The 16,295-nt window shown below is 40.8% G+C and overlaps 1 protein-coding gene across 6 annotated transcripts in view; it reads right to left on the bottom strand.

Annotated features, from left to right (window-relative positions):
* LOC143039359 (FHF complex subunit HOOK-interacting protein 1B-like) overlaps positions 1–16,295 on the bottom strand; it is a 367,378-nt gene that overhangs the window by 66,742 nt on the left and 284,341 nt on the right. For all 6 annotated transcript variants that reach the window (XM_076209245.1, XM_076209249.1, XM_076209250.1 and 3 more), the window contains one exon: positions 12,530–12,665. In XM_076209245.1, coding sequence (XP_076065360.1) covers positions 12,530–12,665 — 136 coding nt within the window. The remainder of the gene's footprint in view (positions 1–12,529; positions 12,666–16,295) is intronic.

Genomic DNA, 16,295 nt, shown 5'->3' with positions numbered 1-16,295 from the left:
GCATGACTCTCAGTTTTACACAGATGGACTTAAAGGCTGGTATCAACGTTTGCAGAAGTGTATTGACCTAGATGGAGCATATGTTGAAAAATAAACATCATAAATTTGACCATTTTCTCTGTCCTTTTTCCACGAACTTTTTGAAGCCCCCTTGTACAATGCTGTTGGCACAATCACCTTCATATAATCTCCTCTTGGCATTCATTCCCAAATGTCAATTTCTCACTACACTTTTGAATCCCCCAGGGCATTTACTAGCTTCTCTCAATCTACATTCTTCCTCCACCTCCACTCTTCCCTTTCCCCTCACATTCGCACCCAAGTATCTAAAAGTATCCACTTCCTTCAGTCTCTCTCCCTTAACACTCACTTCCAGTCTGCTTACACTTTCTCACCTTGTACATCCCATCACCTTATTTTTACCCACATTTATCTTCAACTTCCTTCTTTTGCACACCTTCCCAAACTCTGTCACTAACTCCTTCAATCCCTTCTCTGATCCTGCTACAAGCACAGTGTCATCTGAAAACAACAGTGTGGAACACATTTGATGAAAAAACAGTGTGTGCAAAAACAATACAAGAATTTAAGAGCAAACTGGATGTGGAAAGATACAAAGACAGGACACCATGAGCTTTGCTCGCCTTTCCCATAAGATATAACTAGGTAAATACATCTCCCTTCCCAGTTTCAACTTCATCCACATTAACCTTGAAGAAACCTCCTTCCTCTGGAAATGATATGGAGAAATGGTAATTCTATAAATGTTCTTTTAAATTTTTCCCCTGCAGTTGGGGGGGGGGGAGAGAATTCTACCAGTATAATTACCATGTTAGTCATATAAAGGAAGTGAAATAAAGACTTGTACAGGAACACTAGACATTAAATACTGTTTGTGGTATTAACCCCTACCCTACAGTGCCACACACGTAGGCGTCATGAGGAGCAAGTGGATTCGCGACGCTGCCATATCAGCGTCTTGATTATATTTATTGTAGTCGCCCCTGCGTATTTACATTCTCCCTAATATGCCCTTAATCCCATTCTCTGTGGTTTTCAAAATTCACGGGTGAAAGAGAGAACGATCGATATAAGCGGTGACTATATTTTATGATGAGAGTATTATTACGACACGTCGTACGGCTGGCATTGGCTGCTGCCCGCGAGATTTAAGTCCCGGAGTGAAGTGGTTAAAGAGAAATAGTAATATCATACATGTATTTAACTTTTTCCGCCTACAGTGGAGGGAATAGAATTCTGCCACTGTATTTCCAATGTTTCATGGTAGACAACTAAATAGGATGTATTGATGAGACTTGGGATCCTCCTCTGTATGTTTCTCATACAAAAAGTCATGACTTCAAGTGGGTCTGGGAGAAGGCCTCTAAACCTTAGTAGTTGGGACAATGCATATGAGAGTTTGTGGTATACATGACAATTTGTTCACATGAAAGAAGATGAATGTGCCACCATTAAGTGAATCTAAGTTGAAGGGGAGGGGTGAATCTGAGTTTGTATTTACCTAGTTGTACTTAGCTGTATTTTGCGGGAGGAGAGCTATGCTCGTAGTAACCTGCTGTTGTATCTTTCTGCATCCATTTTTTTTCTTAAAGTCAGGTATAGTCTTAGCAATCACTGTTTCCTCTTTCAGTTTGTTCCAGATATCTATCACTCTGTGTGGAAAGCTATTATTTTTCAGATCTCTTCTGTAACTGTCTTTCTAAAGTTTCTTCTCATGTCCTCTTGTATTTCTTCTGTCCCATTTTAGGTCATCCCAATAAAGAATTTCCATCCCTTTCATAATTTGGTAAATGGTTATCAAATTACCTTTTTCTCTTCTTTGTTCCAGGGTTGGTAAATTTAGTTTGTCCAATCTTTGTTCGTATGTCAAATTGCAAAGTGTTTGTGTCATCTATATTGTTGCTCTTTGAATTCTTTCTAGTTTCTTAGTTTTTTTGGTACTAGGTGTCCATAGTGATGCTGCATATTCCAATTTGGTCTTATCAGTGTAACTAGTAATTTCTTTACCATTTCTTCATTCATGTAGTCAAAGGCCACTTTCATTGATCTTAATAAGTTAAAAGTTTCTCTGACTAATTTGTTGAGCATGGTGGGGTGTTGGGAATAATGAGTGGCCAAGAGCAAGGAGTGGTTCTGTTGATAATTATAATTGATGAGATAGGAAAAGTGTATGGAGTAGAGGAATGCGTATTCAGGGATGTGGGCAAAGGTGAAATTGGAATGGGAGATGTGGATTACACAAGTGTATATGGTCCTGGTAGTGAGAAAAGTTAGAAGGATTTTTATATATATATTTTTAGGGGGGTTAAATCTAAACAACTGTATAGAGGATTTTAGGAGAAATGTAAACACACTGTTTGGGGATCTCAATACCACAGTAGGAGAGGAGCCAATGGATGCAGTAGTAGGAAGGCTTGGGGTATCATGCAGGAGTTATAGTGATGGAGATGTACATAGAAAGGGATTTGATGATAGCAGTGGTTAAATAAAGAGCCTAGCATTAATACATGTGAGGGATATGGAGAAGGTGGCTAATAGGGCATTAATGGAGAAGGTGGCTAATAGGGCATTAATGGACAAAGTAGTGGTATAATATCATTCATTAAATTGTGAAACTTCATTTGATATACGCTAAGATCTTGGAACAGCGCACAAGATACAAGCTGGTACCATTGCTGAGGCACAGATGGGCTTCAGAAAAGGGAGAGGGTGTACAGACACTATCTTCGCTCTCAGACAACTGAGCGAAAAGATCCAACACAACAAAGAACTGAATCTTGTGTTCATAGACCTGAAAAAAGCATTTGACTGAGTAAACAGAAACAAGCTGTGGCAAACACTTGAAGAGTACAGCATCAGGGGGCAACTGATGGACATCAGAGCCAACTATACCAATAGTGTAAGCGCAATCTGCACCCAGAACAGATTCACTGACTGGTTCAACGTTTCATCTGGTGTGAGACAAGGATGCATGCTATCACCACTACTTTTTATCATCTATATGGACAAAATCACATAAGAGGCAAACCCCAACCCAGGAGACCTAAATGAGATGCTGTTCGCAGATGATCAGAGCTGTTCACAGTCCTGAAAGAGGAAATACAGAAATTATGGGTGATTTTAACTCAAAAGAAATATGTTGGGAGGAAATGACAGTAAAGGGTGGAGAAGACATATGGGGCAGCATGCTACATGATATGAACATTGAATACACAATGACTCAGTGGATAAAGGAAAATACCAGATACAGAAACAATGAGGAACCTTCGTGACTGGATTTAATACTTACGTCAGAACCCAAAATTGTAGAGAGAATAGATTACAAAACACCAATAGGAAAGAGAGACCATGTACTAATAGAATTCAAATTAAATGAGCAAATAGACCTAAGAAGAAATGAGAAACATAGAACAGGAAGAACAATGTACAACAACAAAAATTTTGAGAAACTTAAAAAATTCTTTCATAATGCAAACTGGGAAAAATTCCTAAAGGAAGAACCAAGGATGGAAGAGAAATGGAATATACTAAAAGAAATTTATAATGAGGGAGTGAACAAATACGTACCACAACAAAACAAGAAAGAGCATACATAAATAACTGGTACAACAAAAAATGTAGACAAAGCTTGGAAAAAATGGAAAAAAAGGCAAAAAAGAAAACAAGCAAAAGAGAAATTATGAAAAAGAAATAATAGAAAAATGCAAGGGACAACCTGAACCATTTTACAGGTATGTGAATGGTAAACTAAAAAACAAACAAGAAATAGAAAAGCTGCACCAAGAAAGTCATGAATATACAGAAATGGCTGAAATTATGAGTAATAATTTCAAATCGGTATTCACAATTGAGAACTCACCTAACTGTGAGGGAATAGAGAGACAGAAATCCCCCTGAATGAAATAACTGTAACAAAGAAGGAAATCAGGGACCAAATAAAAAACCTTGATGTCAGATAATCAGACGCTTTACATGGAATTGCAAATTGGATACTGAAAGAATGCATAGAGGAGTTAACAGATAAAATATACAATATAATCAAATGCTCGCTCAAAGGATGAAAGGTACCACAAGATAGGAAAAATGCAAACATTGTACCAATAAAGGAACATACATACATATACCAAGGCTTTTTCCCCCTTACAAGGGAGGTAGCCAAAAAGGAAAAGGCATAAAATCATTCCCACCCATTCCATCCCTGAATACACTCCACACCCCTCCACCCTCCCTCCTGTCTTAGCACCTCCTGGATGACGGGTCATCCCTGCACCTTGTCCACTGCCCTGGGTCAGAAGCAGTGTTGCAAGACACAGCACATCCACAGCAAGGCCGCTTCATTAAATCGGCGACCCCCCCTCTCCGTCCCTCCATGCATAAAGGAGAAGACGGGGAGAAATCCCTCCGGACTGCAACAAAATTTGCTCACACAGACTACCACATCCCCCATCCCCACGCCTATTCCACCTCATGCATCACATCATCATCCATATACAACCATTCTCCATTCACCCCATCTTCTGTCCTCTCCCGTTCTTCCTCAACAGACATTCCCCTCTTCCCCAAAGCCCCCTTCACCCCATCCATCCACCTCATCCTAGGACGTCCCTTCATGTTCACTCCCTCCACATCTGCCTTCCATACCTCTTTTACTAGTCTTTCTTCACTCATTCTTTCCATGTGTCCAAACCATCCTAATACTCTTTCATCAACCCTATCTCCCAACCCCCTTTCCACCCCTGTTCTCCTCCTCACCTCATTTCTCACTCTATCCAGCCTAGTAACCCCCAATAAAGGAAGAAACAAGGAAAATCCAACCAACTACAGTCCGGTCTCAATTTGGATTTAGACAAGGAAGATCATGTACAACAAACATGATCTGCTTCTATTCAAGACTAATACAAACAATACAAGAGAGGAATGGGTGGGCATACTGTGCCTTTCTAGACCTACAAAAAGCATTTGATAACATACCACACAAGAAGTTAATAAGAAAAATAGAATCAATAGGTGGTATCAAACGACAATTATTAGAATGGATGGAGGACTTCCTGACTGGGAGAAAAATGAGGGTAATAATTAGAGTTTCATTCTCCATTCACTCCTGTCTTCTGTCCTCTTTCATCATTCCTCAACAGACATTCCCCTCTTCCCCAAAGCCCCTTTTACCCCATCCATCCATCTCATCCTAGGTCACCCCCTCATGTTCACTCCTTCCACACCTTTTTTACTAGTCTTTCTTCACTCATTCTTTCCATGTGTCCAAACCATCCTAATACTCTTTCATCAACCCTATCTCCCAACTCCCCTTCCACCCCCCGTTCTCCTCCTCACCTCCTCATTTCTCACTCTATCCAGCCTAGTAACCCCTATCATACTTCTCAGACACCTCATCTCAAACACATTCAATCTCCTTCTCTCTTCCTCTCTTATGTTCCATGTTTCTGCCCCATACAGTGCTGTCGGCACAATCACTCCTTCATACAATCTCCTCTTAGCATCCATTCCCAAATGTCTATTTCTCAAAACACTTTTTAATCCACCAAGGCATTTACTCACTTCTCTCAATCTACATTCTACCTCCATTTCCACTCCTCCCTGTCCTGCCACATTCACACCCAAGTATCTAAAACTATCCACTTCCTCCAGTCTCTCTCCCTAAATGCTCACTTCCAGTCTGCTGCCACTTTCACCCCTTGTACATCTCATCACCTTAAATTTACCCACCTTTATCTTTAACTTCCTCCTTTCACACACCATCCCAAAGTCTGTCACCAACTTCCTCAATCCCTCCTCTGATCCTGCTACAAGTACAATGTCATCCACAAACAACAGTTGGCTTATTTCCCACTTTTCTCCATTTTTTTTAACCATCTCCAATCCCTGACAAAACACCCTTGCATTTACCTCTCGCACCACCCCATCCATGTAAAAATTGAATAGCCAGTGACATAACACATTCCTGATGAAGTCCCACCTTTACCTCAAACTACCCACTCTCTCCATTTCTAATCCTGACACATGCTCTACTACTCTTGTAAAAACTCTTGACAGCTCTTAACAGCTTTCCTCCTATCCGGTATATCTGCAAAACCTCCCACAGTGCTTTCCTGTCTACCCTGTCATAAGCCTTTTCCAAATCCATAAAAGCCTAAAAAACATCCTTACCTTTTCCTATAGCTTTCTCACATATCTGTCTTACCACAAAAATCTGAACTATGCAACCTCTACCTGTTCTAGATCCACACTATTCCACACCAATTACTCCCTCTGTTCCTTTCCTGTTCTTTCTACCCTGTGGTGGGGGAAAAGCATGCTGCCACTAAGTATTCCCACTTGGATCATAAGAGGCGAGAAGAACGGGACAGGGATTGGGACCAGGCATCCTTCTCCCTGTAGCCCCACAGGGGACATTCCTAAAAAAAGTAAAGGCATAAGAGGGTCTAGGAGTTTTCCAACCAGCACCCTAAGGTTTGAATCTTTAAATGTGCGTGGATGTAGTACAGATAAGAGTAAAAGGGGAGAGGTAGGTAGTATGTTTGTGAGAAGAGAGATAGATGTGTTGGCTTTGAGTGAAACTAAGTTGAGAGGGAAGGGCGAGTGTGAGTTTGGGAGTGTAGTTAGGAGGTTCTCAGGATTGAAGAGAGGGTGAGGGAGAGAAGGGGTGGCTATACTAGTAAGTGAAGAGATAGGTAAATGTGTAGTGGAGTGGAAAGAGTTTTCTTCAAGGCTAATGTGGATAAAGGTGAAACTGGGAAAGGAGATGTGGGTTTTTGTAAGTGCATATGGGCCTGGTAGTGAGAAGAGTGTAGGAGAATGGTAGGCTTTTTGGATAGATTTAAATGAGTGCATAGAGGGATTGGGGAGAAACGTCAATGTAGTAGTATTGGGAGACCTTAATGCTAGGGTAGGAAATTAACCAACTAATGGAGTGTTTGGGAAATGTGGAGTTCCAGGAAAGAATCGTAGTGGAGAGTTGATGGTGGAGATTTGTCTAGAGTTGATGATAGCAAATACAGTGTTTAGGAAGAAAGTCAAGCATAAGTACACATGGGAGAGGGTGGTGGGATGGAAGGGTGGTAGATTGTTAATGGACTATGTAGTGGTAGATAGGAGTATGGTAGGAAGAGTTAAGGATGTACATGTTCTAAGGGGAGAGAGTGGGGGAATATCACATCATTTTTTGGTGGAAGGTAAGTTGAGAGTGGAGGATAGATGGAGAAAGAGGAAATGGACAAAAGGTAGGGAGGTGCTTAGAGTGAACTCTTTAATGAGAAGGAAAAGGAGAAGGAGTACAAGAAGAAGCTGAGAGAGGGGTGGGAGGGAGTGAAGGATAGAGTAGAGCTAGGAGTGGAGGAGGAATGGGGATGGTTCAAGGAGGGAGTCACTAAGTGTGCAAAGATGGTGTGTGGAATAAGGACAGGAGGAAATAGAAGGAAGGGTAGTGAATGGTGGGATGAGGAAATAAAGAAGGTTGTAGAAGAGAAGAAGCGAACTTTCACATATTGGTTACAAAATAGGATGAGGGAGTCATATGAGAGGTACAAAGAAAAGAAAAGAGGAGTAAAGCAAAAGGTAAAGGAGACAAAGAGGAGAGCAGATGTGAAATGGGGTAAGAGTATGACAAATAATTTTGAAAGTAATAAAAAGGTGCTTTGGAAAGAAATTAAGAGAGGAAGAGGAGGCGAATCAAGTAAAGAAGAAAAGGAAAAAGGTACAGATGGAGAGATGATAATGGAAGAGAAGGCAGTAAGGGGAAGATGGGCAGAGTATTTTAGGGAGTTGCTAAATGTGAAGGAGGATAGGGAGGGAAAGATAGTTGCAGTGGGAAGTGCTAAGACAATGACTGTGATGAGTGAGGAAAATGGAGGAGAAATAAGGAAGGATGAATTGAAGGTAGTGGTTAAGGGGGTACGCGACACCTGGGGGGGTGAATTTGGTCAAGATATGGCATTTTTCAAAACTGTGTTCAAAATGTTCGTATACCACTTAGAAATAAATCCCGACAAATAATTTTCCAGCCGCGCGCAATTTAAAGGTCCTGGGTGAGGATTAAAGGGACAGATTTAAAGGCGCAACCCACACTGGAAGGAGGCGTGCCACTTAGGACCTTCAGGCGCAGCGAATAACGTTGAAATTTGATTGAATTTACACTCGCCCAGTGTATCAACGGCCAATACGATTGTGGAGGGGAAGGGAGGAAGGTGGAGGGAGAATATTTCGCCAACTTTGTGCGAAACTAAGCGTTAGTTACCGGCTAGCTCCAAAAAGGGAAGTACGCATGTCTCATGAGCTCTCATTGCAATCTATTACTTTAGCTAGTACATATTACTCTTTAGTACAGTCATCATGGGTAGCAAAAACAACAAAAGAACATCACAATGACAAAAAACAGCAGTTAAAGATGGCAAGCAGTCAAAGACGACTAAAGATCTCACCACCTCTCACTCCACCACCGCCCTCACCTGCACCTCTGTGACGGTGACAGAGGTAAAGGACAACATTAGACTAAACAATTCAAAGAGGAAGATTAAATCCAAAGAAGAAAGCAAGAGGAAAAAGATCAAGGCTATACAGGAAGAAGAAAGAAGAAGGGACATCATATGATGCTGGACGGGGTGCCCTACCAACATAGATTGGCGAGGGGAATCTGATGAGGAAAGAGAAAGCGCCCACTATTGGAAAATAAACCTCTTTCCAATTATTTAGATACCCTGAAGACCCCCAGCAGAGAGGTTTCATATGAAGAAACCGCCAAAGGTGCAAAAAAGCAAATTATATGATGTTGTCGTTTGTGCGTCGTCACTACTGTGACATACTTATACTTTAGTTTTTCAGTATTTAAAGTACTCATAATTAAAATATGTTGATAATTTTTACTGTACTTACTTATTATATAATAAGAATTAAGCCATGAAAAAATCAGTCAAATTGGTGAAACTATAAGCAAGTTACAGATATATTCATATTTCAAGTTGCCATATCTCCGTTCAATATTTTTCTACTTTTTTTTAATCATAAAAAATCTAATATACATTAGATTTAGATGAAACTTACAGGGAATATTACTTTTAGTAACTGCTAGGGCCGATCGTTCGAATATTTTGAATAGGATGAAAGAGTTCGGAGTAATAATGGAAACAAGAGCAAAAAAAAAAAGTATTTTTCACGATTTTTGCCAGCCATTAAAATTGAAAGGCCTGTTTGCAAAAGTATAAAGGAAATTGTTCAATTACTCAATGACCGGCCCTAGGTGTGCCTACTGACTAATCATAGCCAAAATATAAAACAAATTGGTCCCCGTATTATGGTGCTGTGCACTTTTAAATGTCGCTACTGGTATACGTACATGTGTACATGTGTACATACATCATTCTGCTTCACCTAAAATGTAGGCAATATGGATACCTATTTACCTGAGAAGTTTCAGCTCTTTACTCTAAATATTTTAGAAAATGACCTCCAGGTGTCGCGTACCCCCTTAAGATGATGAGGGCAGGTAAGTCACCTGGTCTGGATGGATGCCATGCAGAATGTATAAAAAGGAGGTACAGTGATGGTGGACTGGCTGGTGAGGTTATTTGATGTTGGTTGGAGAGAGGGTAGAGTGTTGGAGGACTGGGCGAGTGCCTGTATAGTTCCACTTTACAAGGGAAAAGGGGACAAGTGTGAGTGTAGCAGTATCAGAGGGATTAGCTTGTTAAGTGTAGTTGGGAAGGCTTATGGGAGGATCTTGATTGAGAGGATTAGGAGAGGAACAGAAGGAGTAATTGGTGAGGAACAGTGTGGATTTAGCACAGGTAGAGGTTGCGTAGATCAGATTTTTGTGGTAAGACAGATATGTGAGAAAGCTATAGGAAAGGGTAAGGATTTTTGGGGGGCTTTTATGGATTTGGAAAAGGCTTATGACAGGGTATACTGGAAGGCACTGTGGGAGATTTTGCAGATATACAGGATGGGAGGAAAGCTTCTAGCTGTCAAGAGTTTTTACGAGAGTAGTACAAGTGCTTAGAGTGAACTCTTTAAATGAAAAGGAAAAGGAGAAGGAGTACAAGAAGAAGCTGAAGGAGGAGTGGGATGGTTCAAGGAGGGAGTCACTAAGTGTGCAAAGATGGTGTGTGGAACAAGAAGGACAGGAGGAAATAGAAGGAAGGGTAGTGAATGGTGGGATGAGGAAACAAAGAAAGTTGTAGAAGAGAAGAAGCGAGCTTTCACAGATTGGTTATGAAATAGGACGAGGGAGTCATATGAGAGGTACAAAGAAAAGAAAAGAGAAGTAAAGCAAAAGGTAAAGGAGGCAAAGAAGAGAGCAGATGTGAAATGGGGTAAGAGTATGAGAGATAATTTTCAAAGTAATAAAAAGATGTTTTGGAAAGAAATTAAGAGAGGAAGAGGAGGCGAATCAAGTAAAGAAGAAAAGGTTAAAGGTGCAGATGGAGAAATGATAATGGAAGAGAAGGCAGTAAGGGGAAGATGGGCAGAGTATTTTAGGGAGTTGCTAAATGTGAAGGAGGATAGGGAGGGAAAGATAGTTACAGTGGGAAATGCTAAGAAAATGACCGTGATGAGTGAGGAAAATGGAGGAGAAATAAGGAAGGATGAAGTGAAGGCAGTTGTTCAGATGATGAAAGCAGGTAAGGCACCTGGTCTGGATGGATGCCATGCAGAATGTCTGAAGAAAGGAGGCACAGTGATGGTGGACTGGCTGGTGAGGTTATTTAATGTTTGCTGGAGAGAGGGTAGAGTGCCAGAAGACTGGAGGAGTGCCTGTATAGTTCCACTTTACAAGGGAAAAGGGGACAAGTGTGAATGTAGTAGTTTCAGAGGGATTAGCTTGTTAAGTGTAGTTGGGAAGGCTTATGGGAGGATCTTGATTGAGAGGATTAGGAGAGGAAGAGAGGGAGTAATTGGTGAGGAACAGTGTGGATTTAGGACGGGTAGAGGTTGTGTAGATCAGATTTTTGTGGTAAGACAGGTGTGTGAGAAAGCTATAGGAAAGGGGAAGGATGTTTTTTGGGCTTTTATGGATCTGGAAAAGGCTTACGACAGGGTACACAGAAAGGCACTGTGGGAGGTTTTGCGGATTTACGGGATAGGAGGAAAGCTTCTAGGAGCTGTCAAGAGTTTTTATGAGGGTAGTGAAGCTTGTGTCAGGATTAGAAATGGAGAGAGTGAGTGGTTCAAGGTAAAGGTGGGACTTCGTCAAGGATGCGTTATGTTGCCCTGGCTGTTCAACTAATACATGGATGGGGTAGTGCGAGAGGTAAATGCAAGGGTAGTGGGTCAAGTATTGGAGATGGTTAAAGAAAATGGAGAAAAGTGGGAGGTGAGCCACCTGTTGTTTGCGGACGACACTGTGCTTGTGGCAGGATCGGTGGAGGGATTGAGGAAGTTGGTGACAGAGTTTGGGAGAGTGTGTGATACAAGAAAGCTGAAGATAAATGTGGGTAAAAGGTGATGAGATGTACAAGGGGTGAAAGTGGCAGTAGATTGGAAGTGAGCATTAAGGGAGAGCGACTGGAGGAAGTGGATAGTTTTAGATACTTGGGTGTGAATGTGGCAGGAAAAGGTGGAGTGAAGGTGGAGGTAGAATGTAGATTGAGAGAAGCGAGTAAATGCCTTGGTGGATTAAAAAGTGTAATGAGGAATAGACATTTGGGAATGGATGCTAAGAGGAGACTGTATGAAGGAGTGATTGTGCCAACAGCATTGTATGGGGCAGAAACATGGAACATAAGAGAGGAAGAGAGGAGTTTGAATGTGTTTGAGATGAGGTGTATGAGAAGTATGATGTGGTTACTAGGCTAGAGTGAGAAATGAGGTGAGGAGGAGAAGAGGGGTGGAAAGGGAGTTGGGAGATAGGGTTGATGAAAGAGTATTAGGATGGTTTGGACACATGGAAAGAATGAGTGAAGAAAGACTAGTAAAAGAGGTATGGAAGGCAGATGTGGAGGGAGTGAACATGAAGGGACATCCTAGGATGAGGTGGATGGATGGGGTGAAGGGGGCTTTGGGGAAGAGGGGAATGTCTGTTGTGGAAGGATGGGAGAGGACAGAAGACAGGGGTGAATGGAGAATGGTTGTATATGGATGATGTTGTGATGCATGAGGTGGAATGGGTGAGGGGATGGGGGGTGAGGTAATATGTGTGAGCAAAATTTGACGCAGCCCGAAGGGATTTCTCCCTGTCTTCTCCTTTTATGCATAGGGGGACGGAGAGGGGGGGGTCACCGATTTAATGAAACGGCCTTGCTGTGGATGTGCTGTGTCTTGCGACACTGCTTCTGACCCAGGACAGTGGACAAGGTGCAGGGATGACCCGTCATCCAGGAGGTGCTAAGATAAGAGGGAGGGTGGAGGGGCATGGAGTGTATTCAGGGATGGAATGGGTGGGAATGATTTTATGCCTTTTCCTTTTTGGCTACCTCCCTTGTAAGGGGGAAAAAGCCTTGGTATATGTATGTATATGTATGTATCTATTTCATCCAGTACAGTCAGTAATTGCACATACCAATTGTTGGTCGCACTGGTGATGACGGCTCACTTGCAGATGAAAATGGGTCAGCTACTTCTGACTGGCATGGGGATGAATCAGACCAGGGTTGTTGGTCCCAGTCATCCTCCCCAGGAAGTTCTATGCAGTAAACCTGTAAACCAATCATTAGCAAATTATAAAGTGGTAGTATTTACCTAACCGTAGTATACTGGAAAAGAACAAGGTTCATGGGGTCCTATCTTTCATTATCCATTCTATCAAACTGACCTTCAAATTCATGCTTGCTTCCAACTTAGGCTACATCCATATTTTCCAAATATCATCCTTAGATTTTAATTCATATATTAAACTAGCTTGAACATTTCCACCTTCTAAGGTATTTCAAATATCTATGTATCCATAGGGAAAACTGTATTTCTTCACAACTTTTACACAGTCTTTCTCAATTTATTTTCATTACCTCTTACAGCTCTCAGTCAATGTAGCTTATCCCCTTTAGCAACCTGAATACTGTAAGCATATCACCTCTTTCTTTTTTAATTTTTAATGTTGGCAGACATAGTTCTTTTTGTCTCTCCTTATATGGTTTATCTGCCTGGCTAGGAACCAGTTTGGTTGTTGCCTTTTGTATTCTCTCAATCTCACTTATATCCTTCACTCTGTGTATGGACCATACCACTGACATGTATTTTAATTTTGGTTGGATCAAGGTTTCAATGAGTTTTTTCAGCATCTCTTCATCCATCTGGTGAAAAGACACTTTAATCTTCTGCAGCAGTCTATACATCTCTCCCACAATCCTGTTGATGTCATGTGACATAGTCTATTATCATAAACTACCAAATCTTTCTCCTCTTTTCCTTTTATGTTTATGATTTTGCTTCCCAAGGAACAGATAAAGATGGTCCTTTAAAGATATCCATTTCCAACACTTTGACATTTTAAGTATTGAAAAAAATTCCATTCTAGTCTCCATGCAAATATACATACATACATATACCAAGGCTTTTTCCCCCTTACTAGGGAGGTAGCCAAAAAGGAAAAGGCATAAAATCATTCCCACCCATTCCATCCCTGAATACACTCCACACCCCTCCACCCTCCCTCTTATAATGTCTAGATTTTTTTGCATAGTGTACAATCATCATTTTTCAATTTTTTCATGATTCTGCATCATCTGTGAACATGTTGGCATGGCTTGTACTTTCTATCATGTCAATGAAATGCATGAGAAATAAAGGCACTAGCACTGAATCTTGTGGAATCCCACTAGTCACTGTTCTCCATCTTGACATCTTATCTATTGTCCTAATGTACCTTATATTCAGAAAATTGTTCATCCATTTGAGTAATTCCCTCTTACTCTTCCAATATGTTCCAGCTTCTACACAAGATGACTGTGAGGTACTTCAACAAAAGCCTTCTATAGATCCAGGTACACATAGTACACCCATCCCTCTCTCTTGCAGCACAATAATAACTCACGTAAAAGCTTGAAATGTTTAACAAACATGACCTTCATCTCTCCCTTTCAACTTTGTTTTATTCAATATCAACACATCCATCTTCATTCTCATAAACATATAACCAATGTCTTCCCTTTTATTCCCATTTATATCACAACCAAACACATTCTATGATCCAAATTTTAGGGTTCTGGATGGAGTTCTCCCAGACCCACTTATGCTTTGACTTTTTGTAGGATGAAGATACAAAGACAACGATCCCTAGTCTAATCACTCATTCCTACTGTAACATTTTACAACTCACATGGCAGAATTCTTTCCCTTACCACAAGGAAGAATCATAGAAGGGTAATTACAAGGGAACTGCATAAAGTACATAGTACAAAAGTAGCATAATCTATATGCAAATAGTGATTTTACTCACAGAAGAATCATATGTAGCTCCACTCTGTATTGGCTGCATGCTACCACAATTGTATACAGGACAGGAGTAACACTCAGGTCCCATTTCTTATACTCCATTTTTTTTATACCTAGCCTCAAATTCATGTACAGTTCCAACTTAATCTATATTCTTGATTATCACTTATCATAATTACAATTGAACTCATGTACTGTTTGAGCTTGGGCTATATCACCTTCTAAGCTATTCCATTTATCTATATGGAAAACTGTATTTCTTCACATCCTTTAGACATGTGGTCTTTCTTAATTTGCTCTCGTGACCTCTTAAAGTACTACCATCTTTAATTAGGAGATCTATTCTGTCAGGTAATTAGTACTGAACGATAACATGCAATCAATACCCAAATATGTATATATCCTGTTTGTTTTGCATGAACTTGAAGTTTGCAAATTCGCTTTAATACCTTTTGAAAAAATGATTACATATGCACTTTGTGCAAATAATACACTATATAATGTTACCAGTAGTGCATACATTGAACATGATCTTTATTTATATATATATATATATATATATATATATATATATATATATATATATATATATATATATATGTACTTGTTCATCAGAGAGCGAGATTCACCAACACACTATCTTCCATGACAATGATGGCCACCCATGATATTGTTTACTCTTTCTTTCTTTGGAGTGTAAGGGCATTCAGGTGGCTCGACTCATCATTGCTGATAATGTATAATGCTATGTTTTTCCTAAAAGGGTAATCACCATTCCCTAGCACAACTTTTATAATATTATCTATCTTCACAAAAACGTGGAACATAGAAACGTGGAACATAGGAGAAGAAGAGAGAAGGAGTTTGAATGTGTTTGAGATGAGGTGTCTGAGAAGTATGGTGGGGGTTACTAGGCTAGATAGAGTGAGAAATGAGGAGGTGAGGAGGAGAACAGGGGTGAAAAAGGATTTGGGAGATAGGGTTGATGAAAGAATATTAGGATGGTTTGGACACATGGAAAGAATGAGTGAAGAAAGACTAGTAAAAGAGGTATGGAAGGCAGATGTGGAGGGAGTGAACATGAGGGGACGTCCTAGGATGAGGTGGATGGATGGGGTGAAGGGGGCTTTGGGGAAGAGGGGAATGTCTGTTGAGGAAGGAAGGGAGAGGACGGAAGACAGAGGTGAGTGGAGAATGGTTGTATATGGATGATGTTGTGACTGCATGAGGAGGAATGGGCAGGGAAGTGGGGGGTGGGGTAGTATGTGTGAGTAAATTTTGACGCAGCCCGAAGGGATTTCTCCCCGTCCTCGCCTTATATGCAAAGGGGGACGGAGAGGGGGGGTCGCCGATTTAATGAAGCGGCCTCGCTGTGGATGTACTGTGTCTTGCGACACTGCTTCTGACCCAGGGCGGTGGGCAGGGTGCAGGGATGACCCGTCATCCAGGAGGTGCTCAGATGAGAGGAAGGGTGGGAGGGGTGTGGAGTGTATTTAGGGATGAAATGGGTGGGAGTGTTTTTATGCCTTTCCCTTTTTGGCTACCTCCCTTGGAAGGGGGAAAAAGCCTTGGTATATGTATGTATGTATCTTCACAAAAACCATGTTTAAAACAAATATCACATCTCAAAAGTAGTTTTTGAGTGACCTTTTGATGAAAATAGTTTTATTAATTTGCACTCTAAAACACAGCATATAGTGCCATTCTTGGTATTAGTTCTAATGACATATAGTTTTGTGTATCAACCCAAGCCATCTCTATTAACAAAGATACCATGTGGTGAGACAAACAATTCCTTCAGCTATATTGAGAATTGTTCATCATTTTTTGAGAGTACTCTTCCCTCCCTATTTATCTCTGACAACAGATGTGTAGAATGACCACATAGTTATGTG

Source organism: Oratosquilla oratoria, chromosome 26 (genome assembly GCF_046742065.1).
Source record: "Oratosquilla oratoria isolate Oo_2021 chromosome 26, ASM4674206v1, whole genome shotgun sequence".
Classification (NCBI taxonomy): domain Eukaryota; kingdom Metazoa; phylum Arthropoda; class Malacostraca; order Stomatopoda; family Squillidae; genus Oratosquilla; species Oratosquilla oratoria.
This window is presented reverse-complemented; position numbering and strand designations above follow the sequence as displayed.